The following is an 18,874-nucleotide window of genomic DNA, read 5'->3' as shown; positions in this document are numbered from 1 at the left end:
ACTTTGGATACATGTGTTTTATATAATTACAAGTAAATGAATAGAAAGCAGTCCCTAAAAATCAAAAGCAGAATCAAATAAATGAATCTAATTATATATTAAACTGGCATTGCCACCAGGGAAGTATTATTTGAAATGACTTTAAAATACATTAAGTATGAATTCCTAGTGGAATACACATGAAGGACAAAAAGGAACTGTAAACTTTTATCTTAAGCAGTTTCAGTAATTACATTGTTAATAATATAATTGGAATATTTACTCTAAAACTATTAGATGTATAGTATAGAAAAAACAAATATTGTCATTAGAATCGAAGGTTTTGGCATTAGAAGATATATAAATATAAAACTTTTAGGGGTTTTACGTAACTTCTTTAAAAATAAATTTGAATTGGAACTCTCAGTATAAGTGCATGTGTTTTGTCTTAAACAAACAAACAAAAAAAGTGTATTTCCTACCTCTGATTCCTGGGAAGACCTAGAAACCCTGTCCAGCTCCAAATCAGGAAGTTCCTATGGCCCCTTGATTATGGGTCCCTGGATACATTTCCAACTAAACGATTCAAGGTTTTCTGGAGAAATAGCCAATTCCAGGTCTGCAGAAGGAAAAGAATTAGGGAAACCTGGAATATGTTGTCATTCTGGAAAGCAAGGAGAGGCTGTCAAAGGCTATTGAGGTCATGTTAAAAGGACTCAGGAGCCAACTGAAGGAGGATTCCACTATCATGGACTAGACAACTTGAACATCAATAATAAAATAATTGCAGTGGGCTGAAACACATCAAGGATATTTAAATCCATGAATTCATCATGATGTCCAAAATCAAAAATTTTAAAAACTTTTTGGCAGTCTTTGGAGGGTACTGGAGAACCAAATCATTTTGAAAACTGATAAAGGGATGTTATAAAGCATTTATATTATCTGTAAAAATTATACCTCATGGCAACTAAATGGTGGATGCAAGGAAGTTCTTCACAGAGATATTTGAGCTAATAAATGAGTAAGGAATGCTGGAATCAGAATATCACTATTTTGTAACCACAACTGAAATTTCGAATCTAGGCAGTGATCATCAATGGCTGATATCGTGCTGATATCGTTACAAAAGAGAAACAACCTTTCATTGTGTGCCTCGTGATTAAAGTATACATCACTACCTATAAACTATTCTTGTTAAAAAGTCAAACCTAATAGAACAAACAAACAGTAAAGTTAGACCTTAAATCTGGTAACTCTGTACTTACTACCAGTTATAGGAAATACAGTCCACAGGAACATGTTAAAACAGTACCACGAGGATGTGGTCAGCAAAATATAGATTGAGAGAAACTATATGGGACAAAAAGTATGCTTTCTTCAATAGATAAATTACAAAGTAAAAAAAAAGTGGGAGAGGACACAAAAATATATCAGATTTAAGTAACATATAACCAGTAGCAACACATGGACCTTATTTGGATCCTGATTTAGAAAAATGAACTAAAAGGAATTTTTAAGAAACTAGGGGAAATTTGTACAATGATTGGTTATTGTATGGTAGTAAGTAATTGTTGTTTTATTTCACTTGTGATAATGGTGCTGGGTTATATTTTTTAAAAAGTATCTGTTAGAGATCTATATTGAGATATTTATGGATGAAATGATAAAATGTCTGGAATTTGCTTCAGAATAGTCCTGGAGTATATTAAGTGGGTAGAGGGGGTACAGATGAAACAAGATTGGCCATCAGTTAGTACATTTGTAGCTGAATGATGAGATATTTCCTCTGTTCTCTTTTCCTGTGTGTGTCTGAAATTTTCTATAATAAAAAGTTGCAGTAATTTTAAACTGTGAAGTGAAATTCTCTCTAGTATTTCTTATAGATCCATTTGGTTTCAATGATTGTCATATTACCGAAAGTTCTTTAAGAAAAGCTAGACCTATCATAGTATTACCTTAATATACTAAAATACTGAGTCAATTAGAAGAAAATAGACTTGAGATTCCATATATCCTGGAATCTTGAAAAATTTCATAAAAGACATTTAGCGGGCAAGTCTAGCTAAGCAGGAGGTTCAAAAGTCATTTAATGATGGTGGCATCAGTTTGTTACATGTCATGATGCAAACAATAAGAAAGTAGTATAGAGGAAAGAAAAACTTATTTCAACCAATGTTTTCTTTCAGACATTTGACATTATCACAGACTGACATGGCAGCATTAACAGGAGGAAAGGTAGTAACTTTTCCTATATTAAACAATTTGATCTTCACAAAAATAATATTGCAATTCTTATATGAACAACCTTTGCTTTTAACAGGGCTTTCCCTTCTTGTTTCAACATATTCGTGATGGCATCAATATAAGACAAACTTGTAATCTGATTTTCAGTCTCTGTCGATACAATAATAGACTTGCAGAACATGTAAGTGCTGAGAAACAGTCTAAACCTTATTTTGTAATTTTAAAAAGAAAATTCTAAAATATCTTTTTTGTTTTAGATTGTATCTATGCTTTTCACATCAATAGCAAAGTTGACTCCTGAGGTAAGTAGACATTTGTTAATTAAATGTATAACGCATAAAACTAAATAAACTTTATTAACTCTTCGTGGCTTATCACTAATGTAATTTTCTCATTTAAATATAAATTTACATGTAAGTTGAATATATCAGAGTGTTGCCTAATGCTAAGCTTTAAACTAGTTAGTTTGAAGCATTTCTCATAATTGTGTCCAAGAGCAAAAGTAGACTAACCAGAACTCTGCATAGGTGGAGAAAATATGTGGCAAATAAAATATAATATTGTACAGAAGTGGGGTTTTTTTCATAGAAATGTTAGAGTTAATTTGTCAAATATTAATTTAAATTATCCCTCAGAGGATAAAAGTCACTAAAGGAAACTTTTAATGTAAACTTTTTTATATTGTTCCATAACAAGGGGGTTTTTCCCCCCCAAAAAATATATTTGACATCCTGAAAAAGATGTATTTTCTGTCACATGTGGCTCCCACACAGTTGACTCTGTATCCCCTAGCTGATCCTGTGCATTATATTTTGGGTTCATATACAGGAGTATCAGTCTCTGCTAACTTAACACAAGAGATTTAAATATGTGTAGAAGACTGTACATGTTTGTTTTCCCATAAAAGAGATGGATCAAATCGATGATGTAAATGCACAGTCATGTATGTGTCTTACAGGCAGCCAATCCTTTCTTTAAATTGTTGACTATGCTAATGGAGTTTGCTGGTGGGCCTCCAGGAATGCCTCCCTTTGCATCTTACATTCTGCAGAGGATATGGGAGGTAAATCTTGCAAAAGATGTTTTCAGTAATTTTTTTTTAAAGATTTATTTATTTTTATTTCTCTCCCCTTCACCCCCCAGTTGTCTATTCTCTTTGTCTATTTGCTGTGTGTTCTTCTTTGTCCTCTTCTGTTGTCAGCAGCACGGGAATCTGTTTCTTTTTGTTGTGTCATCTTCCTTTGTCAGCTCTCCATGTGTGCAGCACCATTCTTGGGCAGGCTGCACTTTCTTTTGCGCTGGGCGGCTCTCCTTACGGCGTGCACTCCTTATGCGTGGGGCTCCCCTATGTGGGGGACACCCGTGTGGCAGGGCACTCCTTGTGCGCATCAGCACTGCACATGGGCCAGCTCCACACGGGTCAAGGAAGCCTGGGGTTTGAACCGCAGACCTCCCATGTGGTAGACGGACTCCCTAACCACTGGGCCAAGTCGGCTTCCCTCAGTACTTATTTTTGTGAGAATTTTATTTTTATAATACAGTTACTACCATTTCAAGTGCCACATTCTTCTTACTTGAGTACCCGAAAATGGTTTCATTAAGTCACAGGTCCCAGGGAAGTAGAACTTTGGCTCTGAAGATTAGTGGGGTAAAGAGTTCTCCCAAATATTTTAAAGACTTTGTTGTGGATTTATAAACAACCTTTAACCAGTCTAAGGTTTGGGAGCTCTGGAAATAGCAAATAGATATTCAAATACTATCCTCTGCAGTTGACAGAAATGATTGAGGATGCACCAATACTATTCTTCTTCTACAATTACTCCTTAGGTCAGAAAATTTTTCCTTAGTGAGTGTTGGAAAAGCCCAGCCTATAAACCAGGGGTCTGAAAACTTTTTCTGTAAAGGACCAGATATAAATATTTTAGACTTTGTAGGCCACACAGTCTCTATTACAGCTAATCAGTTCTTCCATTTTATCACAAAAGCAGTTATAGACAATATGTGAAGAATGGATATGGCTGTGTTCCAGTAATACTTAACAAAAACAAGTAGCCACAAAATTTGGCCCATAGGCCATAATATGCTGACCCATGTTCTAGATTCCTTGTTCCCCTTTCCCATGAAAAAAATTTCAACAGCAGTCCATTTGACCACTTTTCATTCTCTCTTATAAGTATTAGATTGGGCATGAAAAAAGAAAATTCTAGAGAATTAAAAGTTCTTTTAAATAAATTTATAAACTTAAGACATAAAAGTCATGCTTCTTATATTTGTCCTATGTTAGAATCATTATTTTAAATTTATTTTGTAAACTAATCTAATGATGAATTCTCCTGAACATTTTCCATTGATAAATGTAGCTTTAAAAATGGGGAGGTGGGGGGAGTGGAGGAAATGGATTAAACTTTTAGTCTCTAATTCTCAAAAATTATTTAACATTTTCACTTTAAATGTTTAATGGCATTTAACAAAAGTAAGCTAAAAAGTACTTATTCAATTGACCTTACAGTCTGTTCTTCTCATTTTATTTGTAGGTGATTGAATACAATCCTTCTCAGTGTCTGGATTGGTTGGCAGTACAGACACCCCGAAATAAACTGGCACACAGCTGGGTCCTACAGAATATGGAAAACTGGGTTGAGCGGTTTCTTTTGGCTCACAATTATCCTAGAGTCAGGACTTGTAAGTCAAAAATTCAGAATTTAACACACCATTTATTGTTGTTCCAAGGGTTTTTTGTTTGCTTGCTTGCTTGTTTGTATTTTAAGGTGACCACAACATGCCCATTTTTATAAAACACGAAGGCCCTTGGAGGTGTTGTTCTTAAAGACCATAATATGTGGAAACATGTGACAGTGTTTTACAAATATCCACATATAGGTTATTTGTGGTTATAAAAAATAATGTTATTTCTTGAGTGACACCACTACCATTTTGTTTATTTTCTTGCATGATAGAGTGACTAGGTATGATCAGCATTAGTGAAGAGAGTGAAAGGTGATGAAATCCTATCTTAAAGGTAATTCGTGTAAAGGCTAAGAATAAAGGAGTAATAAAAACATATAACAAAGTTGTAGGTAAAAGATAAACACCTTTATCATATACAGGCTGGTAAAGAGTAAAACAAAGATCTTGGAAGACACATCGACAAATACTACAAATAGCTATTTCACAGAATAGAAAATTGCTTATAATTAACATAGGAAATGTTCGCTCTGATAGCATTCAAAAAAGTGAATCAAAGGTAATTTTTAAAATTTCGTAAATGAGTGAATTTACTCATTAAAAATGTATTTCCTAACTTTGCTGAGAAAACCTAGAAACGCTGACACCCCAGTAGTAGTGAACAACCAGTTCCTGGATCTTGATTTGTACACATTATTCTTCAATTGAAGGAATCACAGCTCCTTGGAGAAATGGCTGATTCATAGGCTGGGTCAGGGAGTATACAAGATGAGCCTCTTGACATGTCAGAAGGTAACAAGAACTCAAAAACAAAAGCAAAAAAAAAAAGCCCCCAAAACAATGAGGATATATCAAAGGATTACAAAGCCAACCTGAAAGAATTCCCAGTGGCCAAAGCTGAAACCAATTGACAAGAAAATAAAATGTCATTGAATTATAACCCCGAGTATATAATAAATATCCATGAGGTCTATTTTGATATAAATAAATAACTGAATGAATAAATATGGAAAGAAGAGCCAAATCTCCCATATATAAGAATTCCAAATAATTTACATAGATACTACCCCTCTACCCTTACCCAAGGATGTGGCATTTAACTCGCCAACACTTGAGTGAACTTAGTGACTTGCTTCTAAAGCCAGGGAGGGAAGAATATTAACTTTAGAGTGGAAAAACTGATAAACATTTCCTCAGCCAGGTGACTGAGGAGAGGAGCATCATCACTGATAAATCATGTTGATAGCATATACCCTTGATATGATGTTATGAGGTCAGTTTACCTCATAATCTTCCTCCCATAGCCCCAGTCTCATCATGGGGGTGGGGGGCGAGGAGAGAACAGACAAGCCTACAGTGAGGGACATTCTACAAAGTGTCTAGTCAGCACTCCTCGAAACTGTCAAGTTCATAAAAAACAAAGTCTGAAAAACTGTCTCAGCCACAGTAAGTCTAAGGAGACATAACTAAACGTAATGTGGTATCTTAGATGGAATCCTGGAACAAAAAAGCACAATAGGGTATAACTAGTGAAAACTGAAAGTGTTGTTTAGTTTATATTAATGTGGCAGTGTTGCTTTCGTGGCTTGAGAAATGTACTGTAGTAATATAATACAATGATATAAAAGGGAACAATAGTGGAAACTAAGTGAGAGTATATGGGGACTCTCCGCACTGTCTATTCTAAAATAAAATAAAATATTTGAGAAAACACCTTTGAGTGGAGGAGACACAAATTGGCTTTGGCATCAGCAATATATTCCTAGGCTTATTTATCCTGCCAATTTTAGTTGACCCCACAGCAATGGGATATTTGTTAGAGCTAACACACATGCTGGTTGGCATTCATGTCCTGTCCCAGACCATAAAACAATAAATAAAAATTTACCACACCAAAATTTAAAAAATGTTTTTCAGTGAGGTGTTATACCTGACAATCAAGACAGTGTTGAAAATTGACATTCTTGTACATAGTAATGATGTTGTAAGTTAATGTAACCCTGTGTAAGGCATTTAAGCATTATATACTGAGATCCTTAAAAACCTTAGGCCCTTTTTGACTCAGTTATACCATTCTGGGATTCTAATATAAATAAGTCATCAAGTATATGGATGCCTAACAGCATTCTTTATAAGTGAAAATTAAATACTAAATGTTGAACAGTCAAAAATAAATAGTTATAGAGTACCATTTTAAAATTATAGTAGTGAAGACTGTGTAGAAATATGAATAATATGTTTTTGATATAATGTAGCTTGAAAAAGTGGCCCAAACTTTGGAATATAATGAATATAACTTAGAATAAGATTGAAAATAGTGTGTTTAGAAGAAAAGCTATAAAAAGTACTTTAAAATACTAAAAATAATTTTAAGGAATGGCCAAGAGTATTTAGAGAAAAGAAAAATAGCAAATAGCACCATGGTAGAAGTCATGAGCATTGGCTTATGAGTCTGACCATCTGCTTTGAATGAAGCTCTTCTACTTACTGTGCTACCTGGGTGGGGCGGGGGGGGGGGGGGGAATAGTCTGCCTGTGTGCAAGTAGGGATATAATTGAAGTGTAGTGCCTTCCATGTAGTTATTACGTGAAGTAGTAAACTTTCAATAAATATTAGCAGTTCTGGTTAATGTTGTCTTTGCTGTGTGACCTTGGTCTTTGCTTCTGCAAGGTTTAGATTTCTCAGTATAACATCACTTATCTCCAGAATGATCATGAGGATTCAATGAGGTGATATTAATAAAGCACCTAGCACAGTGCCTTTTACATGATAACTGCTTTTACACATAGAATCAACTAATCCATCATTAACTTCTCAGAATTATAGCGTAGTCAGTAACATTTTTCAGGTATATTGAAGGGGGGAGTCTGTCTTTGGGTACAAGGTTGTTAGCCTAGAAGACTTAAGATTTTCCAGGTTTAATGTTCTATAATTAGCATGTATATATAATCTTACATGTGACAAAGGTCTTTTAGATAGATTTTATTCTATTTGATAACCTTATTTTAAGTATATTTCTGTATTATGTAAGTGAGAAAGAAAACTAAGAACCAAAAACATTAAATAGCAATACCATTTTGGTAGGTCCTCTGACTCCAACTGCTGTTTTCCTCCTACTAAACATATTGCTTTCCAAAAGGAATGAAATGATAAAATAAGTGGGAAAATCCTATATCTTGGAAATGTTAAACAAAAGAGATTTAAAAACTATTTCTGCTAATGCCATTGTTGCCATCTAAAAATAACAGTGGCAGAATGGAAGGTGTCTGTTTCCATCACTCTTTGGGATCTTTCTGTGGGGTCAGTGGTAAAACAATGATATTAAGAAAGGTATTCCGTGTCCCCTAATTTTTATTCGTTTTAATTTTTAAAGGAAAGAGTGGCTTTGTGTTTTATGACTGCTCTTCAGTCTGTTTTATATCTTATAAGGATCTGACGGTTTTGTTTTACGTTTTATAGCTGCAGCTTATCTTCTGGTGTCCCTTATACCAAGCAATTCATTCCGCCAGATGTTCCGGTCAACAAGGTCTTTGCACATCCCAACCCGTGACCTTCCACTCAGTCCAGACACAACAGTAGTCCTACATCAGGTCTACAACGTGCTCCTTGGTTTGCTCTCAAGAGCCAAACTTTATGTTGATGCTGCTGTTCACGGCACTACAAAGCTAGTGCCCTATTTTAGCTTTATGACTTACTGTTTAATTTCCAAAACTGAGAAGCTGATGTTTTCCACATATTTCATGGATTTGTGGAACCTTTTCCAGCCTAAACTTTCTGAGCCAGCAATAGCTACAAATCACAATAAACAGGCTTTGCTTTCATTTTGGTACAATGTGTGTGCTGACTGTCCAGAGAATATCCGCCTTATTGTTCAGAACCCAGTGGTAACCAAGAACATTGCCTTCAATTACATCCTTGCTGACCATGATGATCAGGATGTGGTGCTTTTTAACCGTGGGATGCTGCCTGCCTACTATGGCATCCTGAGGCTCTGCTGTGAGCAGTCTCCTGCGTTCACACGACAACTGGCTTCTCACCAGAATATCCAGTGGGCCTTTAAGAATCTTACACCACATGCCAGCCAATACCCTGGAGTGAGTAAAATTGATACTCTTATATCTTTATCCTCAAATTGATTGGAAATACCTGTTTTTCCCCTTGTTAGGTGTATGACAAAATGTAACAGTATTGTCTCACTTTAACCATTCTCTCTTCAGAACTAGATGTTTATTTCTTTTTCTTGAATATGCACATAAAATGCTATATTATAAAATAGATGAGGGCATGGATAATTTTTCTTAGGTTAAACTTAAAATTGTATATCTGATAAAATAAAAATGTATCTTATATGTATACCTAATGAAAAAGTCAGTTTTGTGGTACAGTCTTAGGGAAGTATTTTACTACTTAAAAATTAAATATTTATTATCAGGAACTACATGTTATGCTAAGCAGTGCACTACACAGTATTTTACTTAAGCTAGTTTTTTCCTCAAGCTCTCTTCAGGTGATGACATATTTGAGAGGTCTATCAGAATACAAATATATGCAGTCTAAATCTGTTTTATTTTTCGCTGCAGATTCTTTGCAGGTTTCATTTAAAATCTTTTTGCCCTCCTTGTAAGGTTGCCATTTCTGGATATTTTCTTTTCATTGTTGCCTCTTATTCTCTGTAGCAAACTTAGATTGTACCAGAAGTTTAAATCCTTGCAGGGGGAGGGGAGGAGGGAGTACAGAACTCTTTTTCAAGCTATTATCAGTTCAGAGGCCACAGCTTGTTAATATGGGAATATGTTTACTAAATGGTGGTAGGAGACAGGGATAATGCTTTTTCATAGCAATGACATTAACTTAAGAGTACAATCAAATGAGTACAATTAAGAGTGGCTTAAGTAAGTATTGGTATCCTTGAGCTGTGTATACTATACTCTTTCCTGTTGAAAGCAGGACCCTACTTTAACTGTCCCTTACGGATGATATATAGTGAGCTGTTAAGAATCTCTCAGCCAGAAAGAAAAACCTAATTTCAGTTGAGTGTTAAAATGACTAAAATGTAGGGAAGAAAGTGAAGGTATTAAATATCAAAAGAAGTTCAAAGCCAAGGCTGTAAGAATACAAGAGGAAAAGAATGAGATTAACTTAGATGGAGTTGGAATAAGATTTTTTAAGTCTTAGTAGATTTGTATTTATCACAGTCACATAATAACAATTGATTCATTTACTAAATATGATACCCATAGTTAAATAAACCTTTGACAAAAAGAGTCCTGGGTGAGTTGGAATGTTTATCCTCTCATAATAATGTTTCTTATCCTTGACACTAGTGAAATACAATATCCTCTATTGTAGAAAACTGATCTATTGGTGTTTTCATGAAAATGGTGCTTAAATCAATTTTGCCATGAAAATATGAAACTGAAAATCTCAGCTAAAGAGTACATTGACATACAATGAGTAAATGAGTTTATAAAATCACAGCTAGTGATTTTACTAAAATATTAGTTTCCACATTTCATCTACCCAGGTAACTTGAACCAACCATAAATCTAGAAAGATTCTTCAAATGTTGGCACAAAGGGTTTTCTCAGAAGCAGTAGTATTAATTCAAGTGTAATTTTGGGGTTTAAAACCTTTGTGACAAAGGAAATGATCTTCATTTATTAAAGGGGGTTGAGATAACATATTGGGACCCACATTTGAAGTTGCAAAATTACTGCTTTAAAAAACAATATTAAGACAAACTGTATTTACTTGTAATTTTCTATTTTTCTGAACTTAACTATTTTAAGTTTATTTTGATTACTTTTAGTATATAATGTTAAAAATAGAATTCATTTTTAATACTATAAAAATTTTATAAGTATTCCTGAATGGTAGTGTAGTTTCACTTATTTATGTAATTTTAAGTCTTGGTTAATGAGCGTAACATTCAAAAATAAGAAACAGCATTCTAAAATTTTATAGAATTAAAAAATTACCTTAATGCTTGTTTGCCTTTTTTAGGCGGTTGAAGAGCTATTTAACCTGATGCAACTGTTTATAGCTCAGAGGCCAGATATGAGAGAAGAGGAATTAGAAGATATTAAACAGTTTAAGAAAACAACCATTAGTTGTTACTTACGTTGTTTAGATGGCCGCTCCTGCTGGACTACTTTAATAAGGTAAAAAGATGTTTGTTTTATTGTTTTTTTCCCCCAGGTGACTGATTGGGGATAATCCCATTGACACTGAGAGAGGAATAATGTAATGATTTAGAACTTAAAATTTCTATTTCTTCAAGGTTTTGGGGGCTGCATTTATGCAGTTAGCCATGTTGGAAAAATTTATTTTTTAAAGTTAACGAGCTACTTTTGTTGAGCAAATAAACTGTTGTTTTGCTTCCTTTTTTTTTTTTTTTTTTTGCTTTTGTCATTCATTTGGAATTTTTTTGTATGTGTATTTTGTTGTTGCTTTTTTAGTTTGTGTATGTGTGTTTTATCAGGGTCATAAACTTTTAGAGTTGGAAGAACCTTAATAAGCATTCTTCCATTCAAAGTTTGAATCTTGCACTTTATGGCATATCATCCTGACTTAACACTAGGATAGGGGCCTAGTTTCATAGGCCCCTAAAAGCAGCCTTTTCCATCTTTGAATAAATCTGACTGTTTATATATTTTACATTCTGTGTTAGCCCAGGTCTATGTGACTGGCTTTTTTTATCTACGGGACTTGGCCAAAATAACCAAACATAACCTTTGCAATTAATGGTTCAGAGCTACAGAGGTCAATGAACTGCTTTAAAAGAATCTTTACGCTTTTTTCTCTTTACTTGTAAAAACAGGTTTCAGGCTAATTTCTTAAAATGTTTCTATATATTACATCTAAGACTTGGAGATGATGTCCTTTATTATGCACAAAATTTTTTGCAGTGCTTTCATGAGGCTTCACTAAAGTATCTTTTTTTTTTTTTTTAAGATTTATTTTTTATTTATTTCTCTCCCCTTCTCCCTGCCCCTGTTGTTTGCTCTCTGTGTCTATTTGCTGTGTGTTCTTCTGTGACCACTTCTATCCTTATCAGCAGCGCTGGGAATCTGTGTTTCTTTTTGTTGCATCATCTTGTGTCAGCTCTCCGTGTGTGTGGCACCATGCCTGGGCAGGCTGCACTTTCTTTCACGCTGGGTGGCTCTTCTTATGGGGCGCATTCCTTGCGCGTGGGGCTCCCCTACACGGGAACACCCTTGAGTGGCAGGGCACTCCTTGCACGCATCAGCACTGCACATGGGCCAGCTTCACATGGGTCAAGGAGGCCCGGGGTTTGAACTGCGGACCTCCTATGTGGAAGGCGGACACCCTATCCATTGGGCCAAGTCCACTTCCCTGAAGTATCTTAAGGTAATCAAACCAAGATTGGGTCATTTCAAATTATCTTCCTCACAAAAAAAAAAAAAAAAATGTGGATCTTTCTTAGTTCTTTTTTGAAAAGAAAGGGAACATCTCATTGAAGTAGGCATATTTCCAGCACCTAATAATGAAATTCTATTAATAACAATAATACAACTACTTTTGATGTTTATTATTATAAATTATTTTCAGGGCCATATATTTTTAACCTTTCTTCCCCTCATGTCATTTTTTTCCCAAATAACCAGCAGGGTATAAACGTTTTGATAATACAAGCTTATTTTACTATTATCTAAAACTTAACATAATTCAGATGATTAACCTTTTATGAAAATAAACATTATTTGTACTGAAACTTTAAAAATCCCGTCACACCTCTCTTCCACTGTTGTGGATAATTGAATTTTGACTACATATTAAAAACATAACTTATTTATTATTTCTGTTTAGTATATTACTAAGAAACAGATACAGTAGTTTTTTCTCTATAAGAAAATAGAGAACTTGAGTGACAATTTATAACTATTTACTTTTGTCATCATCTAAGTGTTCTGTTCTGACTCAGAGTTGTCAAACTGAATTTTATGTATTCCTCCAGTGCCTTCAGAATACTATTAGAATCTGATGAAGACAGACTTCTTGTTGTTTTCAATCGAGGGTTGATCCTGATGACTGAGGTAAATATTTCATTAAATTTTACTGAAAGTTAAATGTTCTCTCACTAAGACTTCTTGTTTTATAGATATTTAGAATATATGGGTAACAGTTCTACCAGTAGCAAGATTTTAATTATATAAGACTAGAGTAAATGCTAATTTAGATCATAATATTTAGAGTGCTGTTTCTTTTTTCATAATAATTCCATACTTTTCCCTTCATTTTAAATTTTGAACCATCATTGAGAGAGACCAATTTTGTTCATTTATACAGATAGAAACAGGCAAAATTCATATTCTTTAACCAAGCACTCGGTTTCCCCAGCAGACCAATTTGACAGAATATAGAAGCCGAGATTAGCATTTTCAGAGGAAACCAGTGAGGCTATTACAGGTGGATAAAATCATTCATTTATTCTACCCATGCTTATTGAACATCCACAAGTACAAGATGATTTTAAGACTATACATGTGCGTTGTACTCTTTAATAGAGATAAGACAAAAGAGTACATGCCTGGAGTACCTTAAGAATTAAGGAGTAGGATAATTTTTCATTTAATGATATAGAATAGGAGTAGAATATGTTTCAAACTGCTCACTGAAAAATTTGCATTTGCAAAGGTAAGTGGGAGAGCATTTAGATAAAGGCCTTCATGAACACAGAGGCAAGAAAGTGTTGGGTATGTTTGAGAAATACCAAATATTTCTGTTTGGCTAAAACAAAAGGTTTGTGAAGAAGAGTAGTGAGAATTTCATTCTTTCATTCAACAGATGTTTGAATGTCTGCTATGTGCCAGGCACTGTGCTAGGCACTGGGGATACGGCAGTGAACAAGACAGACATGGTTCCTGTCCTCACAGCTTACAGGTTAAATACTGCACAAGTACATTGTTCAGATTATGTACTGCCACAGATTCTAGGCTAAGAATTTTGAACTTTGAATTGTGAATATGGGGAACTGATTTGAGATTATTAGGAGAAGGATGTTTCAGTGTAAATGAAATAGAAAAAAAAAAAGCTAAAGTTTTAAAAAGCCAATACAATGAAAGGGATTAATTTCCTGCTTGCCTTTGGGGGCTCTTTTACCTCTTTTACACCTGCTGTTTTGAGTATGGGTGATAGCTATTTCATCATTATCTTTCTTCAAAGGCCCTGTAAAGTTAAAGCAGTTAACCTCTTCTCCCTGCTCTTCCTGTTGTTGCCTGCTATTTTGTAATCCCTAAGGCTTTTAGAACAAGCAGTACCCACCTTCCCATCCCTAAAAAAAGTTGATGAAACAAACTCTTCCTTCAAACTAGAATTTATATAGAATATCAGAACTCTTAAAGTGAGGACTGTTTTAATTTTTAAAAAGCTGAATGGGAGAATATGGCTTTTTGATAAAATGAATGGATACATTTACTTTGTGAACATGTGTGCACACACAGTCTCATCTAAAAATATTTATCATAGAGATAAGCACTACCATTTTATGTCTCCATAAATTAAATATAAAAGTAAGTTTTCAATTTTTTTAAATCATTTGTAGTCTTTCAACACACTGCATATGATGTATCATGAAGCTACAGCTTGCCATGTAACTGGAGACTTAGTAGAACTTCTGTCAATATTCCTTTCGGTTTTGAAGTCTACACGCCCATATCTTCAGAGAAAAGGTTTGGTTATTCCTACTTCTTATTTTTGTTAGTGCTACTATAAAAAAGAAAAATAAGGCCTTAAAACCACAAGCCACAGGGAAATTGTCTTTACCTCTAGTTCATTCACAGAAGATGGGGCCCAAATTAGCTAACCATCAGGAAATGTTCATCATGACCTCCTGCTGTAACTCTAGAATGCTTTTGTATATTTACTTTATGTTTGCCTAAAGAATAGGCAAGCATGCTGTAAGTGCAAGATTAAAGAAATTAGAAAACATTCCCAAGCACACTAACAGCTTAGGTATTTTGTAAAGGTTCTCCAGCTGGAAACCTCCATGGCTTAGTTTTTAAAAAAAATAACTGTAAAATATCTCTCTTGTCCCTGTAACATAGTGTAAACTCTGAACTTCATATCAATTTCTAGACAGTGGAATTCATTCCTAGAAATTAATTCTAGATAAATTCCTAAAGCATGGAACATATTCATCAATAAAATATATACTATAAGAAATTTAGCAAGTTTAACAGCAGTAACTATCTCATAAAAAGAATCTTTTCACTTTCACCAGAAATATTTATATAATTAATTTGAACTTCTTAGCATTAGCATTCTTTGGTTTATAAAATAACAATGCAGTAGTTAGATCTCAAATGGCATATTTATGTGTGTTTTTATATTTGCAGATGTGAAACAAGCATTAATCCAGTGGCAGGAGCGAATTGAATTTGCTCATAAACTGTTAACTCTTCTTAATTCCTATAGCCCTCCAGAACTCAGAAATGCCTGTATAGGTAAGTTTCTTAGAAAATATACATGTGTTAAAACCTAGGGGAAGAAAATTTTAGTGGAATATTTTTGTAAAATGTTAGGTTGGGTCTGTAAGGTTTAGAAGACATTTGTACTTATTATGCATAACTCATACTGGCAGCAGGTCCTAAGAGAACAGTGCTAATAATTACCTATGTGATCTTCAGTAGATGACTTAATATATCTGGGCTCTTTGTCCTTGGGTTACCTCTGTCCCTTACAGCTCTAAAGTCTTGTGATCCTGTATAAGCACGGTATAATCCTATAAACTTTTAAAAGATAGAACTGACATTTGGGTGATTATTTTACTGCGAGTTCTTTTGCCTAAAAATACTTTGCAGTAGCTGTCCTTATGCTCTGAACAGTTCACCTTTTTCTTAATTGCATTTTTATAATGATCACTTGTGTCTGTTCAAGCACCCACCCACCCACCCACCCATTTTAGGGTTTTACTGACTTTTTTATTACCTTAGAAACCATTTAAAGTTATGATCTTTAGAGACTGTAACAGTTTGTGGGTATCTCAAAAGGATATAAATAACTGATTGCCATGGGTGAGCAGACAGTCCTGGATAGCATTGGTCTGATGTCCTGTGTAATTACTGGCTTTCATGTTTATACTTCTCCAAGAAGGGGAGAGGAGGGCATGGCAATCACCTGTGATTGCCAGAAACCCTGACAATAACTTTTCATCATGAACTTGTATTCCTTTGTGGTTACAAGACAAGAATCAGTCTAGCTATTAATGGTATTATAAAGCATAACAAGTAGGATTGTCCCTCAGATCCAAAGGACTTGGAACCTTAAGTTTCTGTCTGAGTTGCTATGGTTGATTTTCTATAGGAGAGATTATCATTATGTACTAAATATTTCCCTCACTGTCCTTCTCCATGCTGCATCTCTTTATTAAATAAAATACAAATAGTGTTTTTCTTTTTCTTAAATTACAGTCCTGTTTTCGTTAGTTGTTCTGCTGATCTAGACTTGATTGAGCAAACAGGCAGAATTTCTCCCTGCTGCCAAACTGCAATAAGTCATCCCAACAGGATTTGTGAGTTTAAAAGTAGCAGGTAGACATAACTCCAATTTTTTAATACCCAGGTTGTGTTTTCATTTTCAGATGTCCTCAAGGAACTTGTGCTTTTGAGTCCCCATGACTTTCTTCATACTCTGGTTCCATTTCTACAGCACAACCATTGTACTTACCATCACAGTAATATACCAAGTATGTATTCATCTAGCACAATACTTGAATATGGCTGGCATTTAATCTTTCTGCACACTGAAGCATGGAAATTTATTTTTTCCATTTATTCTTATTGTACACTTTTAATGTCTTAGTGTCTCTTGGACCTTATTTCCCTTGTCGAGAAAATATCAAGCTAATAGGAGGGAAAAGCAATATTCGGCCTCCGCGCCCTGAACTCAATATGTGCCTCTTGCCCACAATGGTGGAAACCAGTAAGGTATGTTGGGATGCCAGGAAAACCATGTTTATGTATTACAAAGTAATTTAAAATTTTCCCCTCTGGCAGTTATTAAGTTATGAGACATAAATGACCATTTTGTGGATCCTAAGATTAGACTCATTTGGACTTTTTCCTTTTAGTGCTCTGAAATGTTGGTTGAATATTTGCAAAATCAACAATAAGCACAAGTAGTAAGTTTTTTTTTTTCCCCTCAAAAAGTAGTCTTAGTGTTTGTCACTAGAGTTAAATTATAATTGGGTCATATTTCTAAATCTGAAAAGTCAAGCTAGGTACTTTTTGTTTCAATTTGGCCATATAACCATTTACCTTTGTTACTGCCCTTAAAAATACATTCCTTTGACCTAAGGCTAATATCATGGTTAGATAGATTTATCAACATTAGTAGCTGGATTCCTGTCCTCTAATGGCTATTCTAAAATAATACTAATTTTAAATTGTAGAGAAAAGGTACCTTGACACAGGATAATTTATCTTAGTCTCAACATTAATTTTCTTTTAAACAGTTTCTGCCCTTATTCTTCACTCACATCATTCATACTTGCCCTGCCACCATCTTTGGATCTTAAGTATACTTGACAAGTTCTTATAAAATATTTAAAATAATTAACACTGTAGTCGCAGTCACACAAATAATTCAGAATTTATCTCAAAAAAACAAATTTAATTCACTCTTCTTGATATGTGTCTATAGAGCTAAAGTGTCACATTTTAAAAATCCTACAATAATTTTGTTTTATTAAAGTATATAGAAAAAAATGGGTAATTCTAACTGAGAGCACATGGAGAATAAACTGTGACAGTTAATATCTTAACATTACTAGAAATTTGGCGTTTAAAACTAGGTTCTTATAAAGAATTTAAATATTTAATCAGCTTTTTAGTTAAACTTATTACATTTGCACAAAATATGCTCTTTAATTTATTATACAATTTAAGTGCAACCATTTTATCATCTTTAACCTTCAGGGCAAAGATGACGTTTATGATCGTATGCTGCTAGACTACTTCTTTTCTTATCATCAATTCATCCATCTATTATGCCGAGTTGCAATCAACTGTGAAAAATTTACTGAAACATTAGTTAAGCTGAGTAAGTATAAAAGATGAGCAGTAAATTCCACTTAATTATTTTAACACCCTAGCCATTCAGAAAGGGGAAGAAAAAAAAAAGATACAATCCTTTTTTTATAAAGTAAATGTTTAAAAATACTAATTATTCTTGGGAACATTTTTATTTTTATTAAGAAAACACCAACTTACTGGTTTCCATTGAATAGTTCTGCCCAGAGTTTCAGCTGGTCTATAAAGGAGTGTGGAGTAGAGTTGATCACTTTCGTACATAGAAGCCTAAGTTCTCCAACATCTGCCCAGCAGAATTTATAAAACAAACCAACAAACTGCTCTGCTTAGGGAGGCAGGCTTAGAGATGGACTTTCCCAGCCCTGGTCTTGAGGATGAGATGAAATCTGTTGTGCCAACTGTGCTTTGGAAATGACAATATCAAAAGCAATCTGGGTGGGCTTGCCAGGGTAAAGTAGAGGTGCATAGATGAATAATTAGGAGGTAAGTCTCATAAAATAGAGAAGTGAGTGAGAAGGGAAATTTTGAAGGGGAGATGTGAGAAGAAAACAGAAAACCATCAGTGAATTATATAGGGGGAGAAAAGCTCAAATTAATAGTTACATATCTTTAAGGATGCGCCTAAGAGCAGTAGGAAAATTGCTACAACTTCTAGCTGATGAGTCTTTAGAAGACATATGATCTGCCATCAGATAGCCCCTCTCAGGACCACCAGAGTTCCCAGGCATGTGTCCTTTCTCCAGACTTCATTAAGGATGGCCTGGCGCACTTTATTCTCTAGTAATTCTGTTTTAGAGAGCAAGAAGTGAAATGCTCATGTAACCACCATACAGATCAAGAAATAGATTACCATCACCCTGTATGTCCCGTTTGTGCCCCTTACAAGCACAATCCCTCCTTCTATGGAAAAG

At 34.4% G+C, this 18,874-nt stretch overlaps 1 protein-coding gene across 4 annotated transcripts in view; it reads left to right on the top strand.

The window, feature by feature from the left end:
- USP34 (ubiquitin specific peptidase 34) overlaps window positions 1–18,874 on the top strand; it is a 285,574-nt gene that overhangs the window by 251,052 nt on the left and 15,648 nt on the right. For 3 of the 4 annotated variants that reach the window (XM_058278638.2, XM_058278635.1, XM_071208856.1), the window contains 14 exons: window positions 2,169–2,217; window positions 2,303–2,407; window positions 2,484–2,528; window positions 3,185–3,289; window positions 4,761–4,908; window positions 8,371–9,005; window positions 10,915–11,072; window positions 12,890–12,968; window positions 13,720–13,815; window positions 14,477–14,603; window positions 15,270–15,377; window positions 16,514–16,618; window positions 16,735–16,859; window positions 17,850–17,973. In XM_058278638.2, coding sequence (XP_058134621.1) covers window positions 2,169–2,217; window positions 2,303–2,407; window positions 2,484–2,528; window positions 3,185–3,289; window positions 4,761–4,908; window positions 8,371–9,005; window positions 10,915–11,072; window positions 12,890–12,968; window positions 13,720–13,815; window positions 14,477–14,603; window positions 15,270–15,377; window positions 16,514–16,618; window positions 16,735–16,859; window positions 17,850–17,973 — 2,009 coding nt within the window. The remainder of the gene's footprint in view (window positions 1–2,168; window positions 2,218–2,302; window positions 2,408–2,483; window positions 2,529–3,184; window positions 3,290–4,760; window positions 4,909–8,370; window positions 9,006–10,914; window positions 11,073–12,889; window positions 12,969–13,719; window positions 13,816–14,476; window positions 14,604–15,269; window positions 15,378–16,513; window positions 16,619–16,734; window positions 16,860–17,849; window positions 17,974–18,874) is intronic. The other variant, XM_058278637.1, reaches the window with a different exon arrangement.

The sequence above is a fragment of the Dasypus novemcinctus genome, chromosome 17, assembly GCF_030445035.2.
Source record: "Dasypus novemcinctus isolate mDasNov1 chromosome 17, mDasNov1.1.hap2, whole genome shotgun sequence".
Classification (NCBI taxonomy): domain Eukaryota; kingdom Metazoa; phylum Chordata; class Mammalia; order Cingulata; family Dasypodidae; genus Dasypus; species Dasypus novemcinctus.
The sequence above is the reverse complement of the archived record's forward strand: the minus strand, read 5'-3'. Positions and strand labels throughout refer to the sequence as shown.